Raw genomic sequence first — 8,655 nt, 5'->3', positions numbered from 1 at the left:
GGAATTATTGGATCGACATGATCATCCGCCGGCAATGGAACAACACGGTATCTTTAATTAGTTACCGGTGACCGTGACGTTCCACTTTGGATAAAGCACCGTAGCGATGTACTCCTCCAGCTCGTCCACCCTAGGCAGCAGCGCCTTGACCGGCTCGGCGACCCTGAACCGCTCCGCCCATGCTGCTAGTTTCGGCGTCCTCGCCGGGTCGATGAGCGGCCCCAAGCCGGCCAGGCGGCCTACTGCCTCAAACCAAGGAAGATAGCACCCGAGTGCGATGTCGAGGAACCCGATGGAGCCACCACCGAAGAACGGCGCCTCCACCTCCCCTTTGGAGCACTCTGCCAGGGCAGCTTCCAAGTGTCGGAGCCCGGGCAGGGTCTCCTCCACCTTACTGGCTCTCTCCTCCTGCTTCGCTGTCTTGAGGATGCCGGTGTTGGAATAAGCCACGGCGTCTGGTGCAGTCGGGCTCATCGTGCGTGTCAGGTGCGCGCGGGACGTGCGGGACGCACTGGTGCGGTCGGGTGCGTCGGGTGCGTGCGGGACGCAGCGCCGTGACGAGTGTGCGTGCTGGTGGAACTGGGCATCGGTTCGTGGCCGTGCCGAGTCTGTAGGTGTGCGTTGTGTACGTAGTTTTAGTTAGACTCCAGTTTGTTAGTGCATGCAAGATTGGTCAAGTCGTGGAGTTGATTAGTGGCCGTGAGAAATGGCCGTAGAGTTAGCCCATGCATTAGTTAGTTACTAGACTAGTTGTGCATGGTGGGCGTGGCGTGAGTTTAGGATTAGTTGGTAGTGGAGATACTCTTGTAATGCCTACTTAAGTTGAGTACGTGAATGAAAGATGGTGAGGGCCGAGGGAAACATGTAGCCACGGTGTGCCACCAGGGAAGTGTCTTTGGCAAAGCCATTGTGATCCTTCTTCCTTGGTGAAGTGTGTACGTGTGTGTTCCTCTGGTATGTGTGCGTTCATGTGTTGTGTGAGACAAACCATGAAAGAGATAAGAGAGAGTTATGAGGAAGAAGAAGAAGGGCGCTGCGGCGAGGAGGCGGCGCCAACAATTGGTATCAGAGCTTGGTTGTCTTGGGCGGGGTTCGCCGTGCGGGAGGCGTGCCGGTGGTGACGGCGTTCGCCGGCGGCTGCGTGAAGCTCCTGTCTGTGTGTCGGCCTATGGAGGTGTGCGGCGCTGCGGCTGTCATGGCGGACGCGAAGGTGGCGCACGGTGAGTCCGCGGCGAGTGCGGCGGACATGGAGGCATCGGCTGCGGTGCTCGGCGAGTCCGCGGTGATGCAGTGTGATGCCGTGCGCACGACGAGCAATGGCGGACGCGGAGGCGAGGAGGTCGTGGAGGACCTGCGTGGTGGCGCAGAGGCCGCGGCGGCTCGGCGCGACGACCGTGGAGGCGCAGTGGCGCGTCGCATGGAGATGCGGCGCGTCGGCGGAGGCCGTAGCGGAGCGGTGCGACGCCATGAAGCGGCGTCCGAGAAGGCTCGCGTCTGAGCGTGAGGGCATCGACGGCGTATGTCACCGGAACGCCAGGCGTGTGTCGCCGGTGGAGAAGGAGCTCAGTGTATGTCGCCGGAGACGTGACGGAGCACGGTGCGACCGGCGTCAGTGCGCCAGGTCGGGTCCGTGGCGGTGCGACCGGCGTCGGTGCGCCACATCGGGTCCATGGGCTGGGTCACGGTCGTGGCGACGACATCGACATGAGCTACTTCGGCGACGGCGAGGCCGTGGCTTAGGGGGTGTGTGTTGGAATAAGCCACGGCGTCTGGTGCAGTCGGGCTCGTCGGGCACGTCAGGGCGCGCGGGACGTGCGGGACGCACTAGTGCGGTCAGGTGCGTGCGGGACGTGCAGGACGCAGCGCCGTGACGAGTGTGCGTGCTGGTGGAACTGGGCACGGCCAGTCTGTAGGTGTGCGTTGTGTACGTAGTTTGAGTTAGACTCCAGTTCGTTAGTGCATGCAAGATTGGTCAAGTCGTGGAGTTGGTTAGTGGCCGTGAGAAATGGCCGTAGAGTTAGCCCATGCATTAGTTAGTTACTAGACTAGTTGTGCATGGTGGGCGTGGCGTGAGTTTAGGATTAGTTGGTAGTGGAGATACTCTTGTAATGCCTACTTAAGTTGAGTACGTGAATGAAAGATGATGAGGGCCGAGGGAAACATGTAGCCACGGTGTGCCACCAGGAAAGTGTCTTTGGCAAAGCCATTGTGATCCTTCTTCCTTGGTGAAGTGTGTACGTGTGTTCTCCTCTGGTATGTGTGCGTTCATGTGTTGTGTGAGACAAACCATGAAAGAGATAAGAGAGAGTTATGAGGAAGAAGAAGAAGGGCGCTGCGGCGAGGAGGCGGCGCGAACAATTGGTATCAGAGCTTGGTTGTCTTGGGCGGGGTTCGCCGTGCGGGAGGCGTGCCGGTGGTGACGGCGTTCGCCGGCGGCTGCGTGATGCTCCAGTCCGTGTGTCGGCCTATGGAGGTGCGCGGCGCTGCGGCTGTCATGGCGGACGCGGAGGTGGCGCACGGTGAGTCCGCGGCGAGTGCGGCGGACATGGAGGCATCGGCGGCGGTGCTCGGCGAGTCCGCGGTGATGCCGTGCGCACGACGAGCAATGGCGGACGCGGAGGCGAGGAGGTCGTGGAGGACCTGCGTGGTGGCGCAGAGGCCGCGGCGGCTCGGCGCGACGACCGTGGAGGCGCAGTGGCGCGTCGCATGGAGATGCGGCGCGTCGGCGGAGGCCGTAGCGGTGCGGTGTGACGCCATGAAGCGGCGTCCGAGAAGGCTCATGTCTGAGCGTGAGGGCATCGACGGCGTATGTCACCGGAACGCCAGGCGTGTGTCGCCGGTGGAGAAGTTGCTCAGCGTATGTCTCCAGAGACGTGACGGAGCACGGTGCGACCGGCATCAGTGCGCCAGGTCGGGTCCGTGGCGATGCGACCGGCGTCGGTGCGCCACATCGGGTCCATGGGCTGGGTCACGGTCGTGGCGACGACAACGACATGAGCTACTTCGGCGACGGCGAGGCCGTGGCTTAGGGGGTGTGTGTTGGAATAAGCCACGGCGTTTGGTGGAGTCGGGCTCGTCGGACGCGTCAGGTGCGCGCGGGACGTGCGGGACGCACTGGTGCGGTCGGGTGCGTCGGGTGCGTGCGGGACGTGCAGGACGCAGCGCCGTGACGGGTGTGCGTGCTGGTCGAACTAGGCACGGCACGTCTGTAGGTGTGCGTTGTGTACGTAGTTTGAGTTAGACACCAGTTTGTTAGTGCATGCAAGATTGGTCAAGTCGTGGAGTTCGTTAGTGGCCGTGATAAATGGCCGTAGAGTTAGCCCATGCATTAGTTAGTTACTAGACTAGTTGTGCATGGTGGGCGTGGCGTGAGTTTAGGATTAGTTGGTAGTGGAGATACTCTTGTAATGCCTACTTAAGTTGAGTACGTGAATGAAAGATGGTGAGGGCCGAGGGAAACATGTAGCCACGGTGTGCCACCAGGAAAGTGTCTTTGGCAAAGCCATTGTGATCCTTCTTCCTTGGTGAAGTGTGTACGTGTGTGTTCCTCTGGTATGTGTGCGTTCATGTGTTGTGTGAGACAAACCATGAAAGAGATAAGAGAGAGTTATGAGGAAAAAGAAGAAGGGCGCTGCGGCGAGGAGGCGGCACCAACAATTGGTATCAGAGCTTGGTTGTCTTGGGCGGGGTTCGCCGTGCCGGTGGTGACGGCGTTCGCCGGCGGCTGCGTGAAGCTCCGGTCGGTGTGTCGGCCTATGGAGGTGCGCGGCGCTGCGGCTGTCATGGCGGACGCGGAGGTGGCGCACGGTGAGTCCGCGGCGAGTGCGGCGGACATGGAGGCATCGGCTGCGGTGCTCGGCGAGTCCGCGGTGATGCAGTGTGATGCCGTGCGCACGACGAGCAATGGCGGACGCGGAGGCGAGGAGGTCGTGCAGGACCTGTGTGGTGGCGCAGAGGCCGCGGCGGCTCGGCGCGACGACCATGGATGCGCAGTGGCGCGTCACATGGAGATGCGGCGCGTCGGCGGAGGCCGTAGCGGTGCGGTGCGACGCCATGAAGCGGCGTCCAAGAAGGCTCGCGTCTGAGCGTGAGGGCGTCGACGGCGTATGTCACCGGAACGCCAGGCGTGTGTCGCCGGTGGAGAAGGAGCTCGGCGTATGTCGCCGGAGACGTGACGGAGCACGGTGCGACCGGCGTCAGTGCGCCAGGTCGGGTCCGTGGCGGTGCGACCGGCGTCGGTGCGCCACGTCGGGTCCATGGGCTGGGTCACGGTCGTGGCGACGACATCGACATGAGCTACGTCGGCGACGGCGAGGCCGTGGCTTAGGGGGTGTGTGTTGGAATAAGCCACGGCGTCTGGTGCAGTCGGGCTCGTCGGGCACGTCAGGTGCGCGGGGGACGTGCGGGACGCACTGGTGCGGTCGGGTGCGTCGGGTGCGTGCGGGACGTGCGGGACGCAGCGCCGTGACGAGCGTGCGTGCTGGTGGAACTGGGCATCGGTTCGTGGCCGTGCCGAGTCTGTAGGTGTTCGTTGTGTACGTAGTTTGAGTTAGACTCCAGTTTGTTAGTGCATGCAAGATTGGTCAAGTCGTGGAGTTGGTTAGTGGCCGTGAGAAATGGCCGTAGAGTTAGCCCATGCATTAGTTAGTTACTAGACTAGTTGTGCATGGTGGGCGTGGCGTGAGTTTAGGATTAGTTGGTAGTGGAGATACTCTTGTAATGCCTACTTAAGTTGAATACGTGAATGAAAGATGGTGAGGGCCGAGGGAAACATGTAGCCACGGTGTGCCACCAGGAAAGTGTCTTTGGCAAAGCCATTGTGATCCTTCTTCCTGGGTGAAGTGTGTACGTGTGTGTTCCTCTGGTATGTGTGCGTTCATGTGTTGTGTGAGACAAACCATGAAAGAGATAAGAGAGAGTTATGACGAAGAAGAAGAAGGGCACTGCGGCGAGGAGGCGGCGCCAACAGCCGGTGCACGAAGGGAACAACTGCGGCAACAAAGCGAATTGAGAGGTGCAACTCCACGCGCAACGAGAGGTAATCTGTCAAATGAACTAACCTTGTCATTCACATAGGCGGCCCAAACGCGAGCGACTGCGGGGTTGTAGGGGTCTGCGGGGAGGATGGACGTGCCGTTGCCGGCAAGGCCAGGGGCATCGTCGAGGTACTCCACATAAAACTACGTCCCGTTTGGTCGGCATCGCATCACTGGAGAGAGAACGAAAACGAGAAAAGTGTGGACCTCACCGATCCTGTCACAATTCTGGGTCTCCCAAGCAAATCAAAGCAGGGTTGCAGCTCTGCAGTATTTTTGTCTTGGAAAACGGCCTGCCTGAGCATATTTAAACAAGGAGTACCAAGACTAACTATTGACACACCCCGCAAAAAGAAAAAAGACTAACTATTGACACTTTTGTGTACAGGTATCAGATTTTCCTGTTCTACGCATGCAGCCAAACTTTAATTAACAAATACCCCCTCTGTAAAGAAAGATAAAAGCATTTAGATCACTAACGCTATTATATTTCTATATGGAGGCAGTTCCATTAATTTGATTGTAGTTGCAGACTTGCAGGTCATAGCGTTTGGAAGCATTCCAACCAGACCTTATCGGCTTAGCATCTTGATTTAAAATATTGCAAAGTGTCACTACATGACATGCATCTCGACCAGCAACTTTACACCTACACCATAGCGGTGTTAGAATTAATGGGCTAGGCCCATAGCAATTTCTAAAATCTCAAAGCCCATGTGTAAAATGGCAAGTGGTGGTGCTAAGTTTAGTCCCACCCCGGAAGTTGAAGAAGAGTTGGACCTCTTTATATAGTGGGTTCTCTCCACCACTCTAAGTGGTGTGTGAGAAGAGAAAGGGAAAACCACACGCGCGCGCTCGCCTCGCCTCGCCGGGCCGTGGTGTGGCGTACATGCGTGTGAATGGTCCGCCGAAATCCGATCCGTCTCCTTGCAGGAGCGCAGCTTCCTTTTGCCGTTTTATTTTTATGTCTTGGCAAACAAGTTTTTGATTTCTTGTCCGGTAAGTATACGAATTAGAAACCGAGTCGGTTTGGGATTGTGATCGCGACACAATACCGCCTCTGGTCCTAATATATATACAGCTACCGGCTGCGGCCAGAGACACACCGAGAACACCTAGGGTTTTGCCTCATCTCACAACTTGCGCCGCCATCGTAGTCTACTCCATCCCAAACGCCGGCGTGCATCGGCGCGTGGGAGAGCAGGTCTCCGGAACCGTTCGTCTTTGCGATCCTGCACCGGGAGAGGATGAATTAGGTTTTTGGGAAGCGATGTGCGCGACTGCTCAAATTCGTCATCACGGGTCGTCTTCCGTCCAAGTCGGGCGGTGCTACTCATCGTCGTATTCATCGCCGTCAGCAGCAGATCGTCGCCAACATCGTCATCAACACTGTCGCACCCATAATAGCTAACGATCATACGTCCAACATCCTCTGTTCATGTCTGTTTCTACAGCTATTGTTACGCATGATACTAGTTATGACACTCCCCCCATTTTTATTTACTCTGCATAGTAACTTTGGTCAAAGTCAAACTTTGTAAACTTTGATAAAGTTTATAGACAAAAAATATTAACATATACAATAGCAAATCAATATCATTAGATTCATTATTGAAAATACTTTCACATCAAATAGATTTGTTATTGTAAATGTTCATATTTTTTTTATAAACTTGGTCAGACTTTATGAAGTTTTGACTTAAGTGAAATCTAATATGCAGAGTAAATAAAAACGGAGGGAGTACTTGCACTACACGCATAACTTAGTTTTAGTGCTTTCTCGATCCATATTAATCGTCACGGATTTAGTACAAAGTTACTAAATCAGCCAAAATTAATATGGATGTGAGGGAGTAGTGATTCCTAAAAAAATATCCCAACCCTGGTAAAATCTAGTCCTTAGAAATCACTACCCACAGCTATTTAGCCCCGGAATAATATGCTTGGTAGAACATACTAAGAATAAGATGTGAGGTCTTAAAGAGCTCAATGGAAAAACATTGCAAGATGCAAGATCGACGACGCTTCAATTTATTCACGAAACAACATATCACAACTCAGATCGAAGAGAGTGCACGCCTGTGCATTATTCATGACCACGACCCACTAACCCTCGCAAAAAGAAACCCGACTTAGTAGTAACAGTTCAACTCTTGACGTGAAAACAGCTACTCACAAGGCAGAGATCCTCCGCCGGTAATCGAACGACGCCATTTTTTATTTCTTTTGCCATAGTGGAACGACGAGATCTTTAATTAGTTGCCGGTGACCGCGATGTTCCACTTTGGATAAAGCGCCGTAGTGATGTACTCCTCCAGCTTGTCGACCCCAGGCAGCAGCGCCTTGATCGGCTCGGCGACGCTGAACCGCTCCGCCCACGCAGCTAGTTTCGGCGTCCTCGCCGGGTCGATGATCGGCCCCAAGCCGGCCAGGCGGCCTGCTGCCTCAAACCAGGGAAGATAGCACCCGAGCGCGATGTCGAGGAACCCGATGGCGTCACCACCGAAGAACGGCGCCTCCGCCTCCCCTTCGGAGCACTCCGCCATGACAGCTTCTAAGTGTCTGAGCCCGGACAGGGTCTCCTCCATCTTACCGGCTCTCTCCTCCTGCTTCGTAGTCTTGAGGATCCCGGTGCACGAAGGGAACAGCTGTGGCAACAAAGCGAGTTGAGAGGTGCAACTCCAAGCGCAACGAGAGGTAATCCGCGTGTGAAATGAACTAACCTTGTCGTTCACATAGGCGGCCCAGAAGCGAGCGACGGCGCGGCTGTAGGGGTCTGCGGGGAGGATGGGCTTGCCGTTGCCGGCAAGGCCGACGGCGTCGTCGAGGTACTCCAGGATGAGCAGCGACTCGCAGACGGGCCTGCCGTTGTGAATGAGGACGGGCACCTTCTTGTACACGGGGTTGGACGCGATGAGGAGGTCGCTCGTGGACCAGCGGTCCTCGGGGAGGTAGTCGTAGCTCAGCCCCTTTACGGCGAGCGCCATCTGGGCGCGCAGCACGTAGGGACTCACCCCGGGCGCCCACCACCCCAGCAGCTTCAGCTCTTCACCGCCGGCCATCAACGTTTCCTCGTCTTCCTCCCTGATACTCGTGTCCTGTATATCTGTTGCTTAAGTGTATATATGCATGGCAAGGCCCGAACTGCGATCTTTATAAGCACGAATGGCAAAGATGAAATCGTCTGAAAGTAAACAAGACAAAAGTTGGACTCTGAGGCAGAAAAAACTAATTATGGGAGAGCATGCTGATGGTGATGCGCCACCTACCCACTCCCCACCCACCGCACCTTCTAGGCTTCTACCCTCCACCCACCGCACCTGCCAGTCAAGGTGACTTGAATTTGGCAGCCATACTATGTCATGCATGACGTGAGCTGCAGTACATACTACTGCTGTACTGTCTAGCCTGAGAGGGACAGACTGAGCCACGTATACATGGTAGCACCTACCACATACAATAATTTATTTCTTGCATGTCCAGCTCATGCATGCACCATTCTGCTAATAACACGTACACTTCCTTAGCTAAGTTGAGCGGACATGAATTAAATATATTTTACTGCTAGCTACTGTAACAATGCTTCTTGCTGATGTCCTTGGATATTTTAGCACTGCCT

At 55.9% G+C, this 8,655-nt stretch overlaps 2 protein-coding genes across 2 annotated transcripts; both read right to left on the bottom strand.

The window, feature by feature from the left end:
* Positions 1-35: 35 nt before the first annotated feature.
* Positions 36-7,269, bottom strand: LOC123170628 (probable glutathione S-transferase GSTU6). The gene is made up of 4 exons (XM_044588459.1): positions 7,213-7,269; positions 5,061-5,180; positions 4,968-4,989; positions 36-455 (listed from the first exon to the last, which is right to left on the bottom strand). The coding sequence occupies exons 1-4, from the start codon at positions 7,267-7,269 to the stop codon at positions 58-60; spliced, it is 597 nt and encodes a 198-aa protein (XP_044444394.1). The 3' UTR covers positions 36-57.
* Positions 7,045-8,310, bottom strand: LOC542994 (probable glutathione S-transferase GSTU6). The gene is made up of 2 exons (XM_044581608.1): positions 7,760-8,310; positions 7,045-7,684 (listed from the first exon to the last, which is right to left on the bottom strand). Exons 1-2 carry the CDS (start codon positions 8,096-8,098, stop codon positions 7,292-7,294), a joined length of 732 nt encoding a protein of 243 aa, XP_044437543.1. The 5' UTR covers positions 8,099-8,310; the 3' UTR covers positions 7,045-7,291.
* Positions 8,311-8,655: the final 345 nt, after the last annotated feature.

This window comes from Triticum aestivum, chromosome 7D (assembly GCF_018294505.1).
Source record: "Triticum aestivum cultivar Chinese Spring chromosome 7D, IWGSC CS RefSeq v2.1, whole genome shotgun sequence".
NCBI lineage: Eukaryota > Viridiplantae > Streptophyta > Magnoliopsida > Poales > Poaceae > Triticum > Triticum aestivum.
Note: the sequence above shows the minus strand (reverse complement) of the source record. Positions and strands in the feature narration are given on the sequence as shown.

What these genes read in the sequence shown, in the direction of transcription:
- LOC123170628 (XM_044588459.1), bottom strand. Translation starts at nt 7,269, where the DNA reads ATGGCAAAAGAAATAAAAAATGGCGTCGTTCGATTACCGGCGGAGGAT. An exon ending in CCGCCTATGTGAATGACAAG is followed by an intron (nt 4,990 to 5,060) that starts GTTAGTTCATTT and finishes TTGTTGCCGCAG; the next exon opens with TTGTTCCCTTCGTGCACCGG. An exon ending in GTTCCCTTCGTGCACCGGCT is followed by an intron (nt 456 to 4,967) that starts GTTGGCGCCGCC and finishes CGACTGCACCAG; the next exon opens with ACGCCGTGGCTTATTCCAAC.
- LOC542994 (XM_044581608.1), bottom strand. Translation starts at nt 8,098, where the DNA reads ATGGCCGGCGGTGAAGAGCTGAAGCTGCTGGGGTGGTGGGCGCCCGGG. An exon ending in CCGCCTATGTGAACGACAAG is followed by an intron (nt 7,685 to 7,759) that starts GTTAGTTCATTT and finishes TTGTTGCCACAG; the next exon opens with CTGTTCCCTTCGTGCACCGG.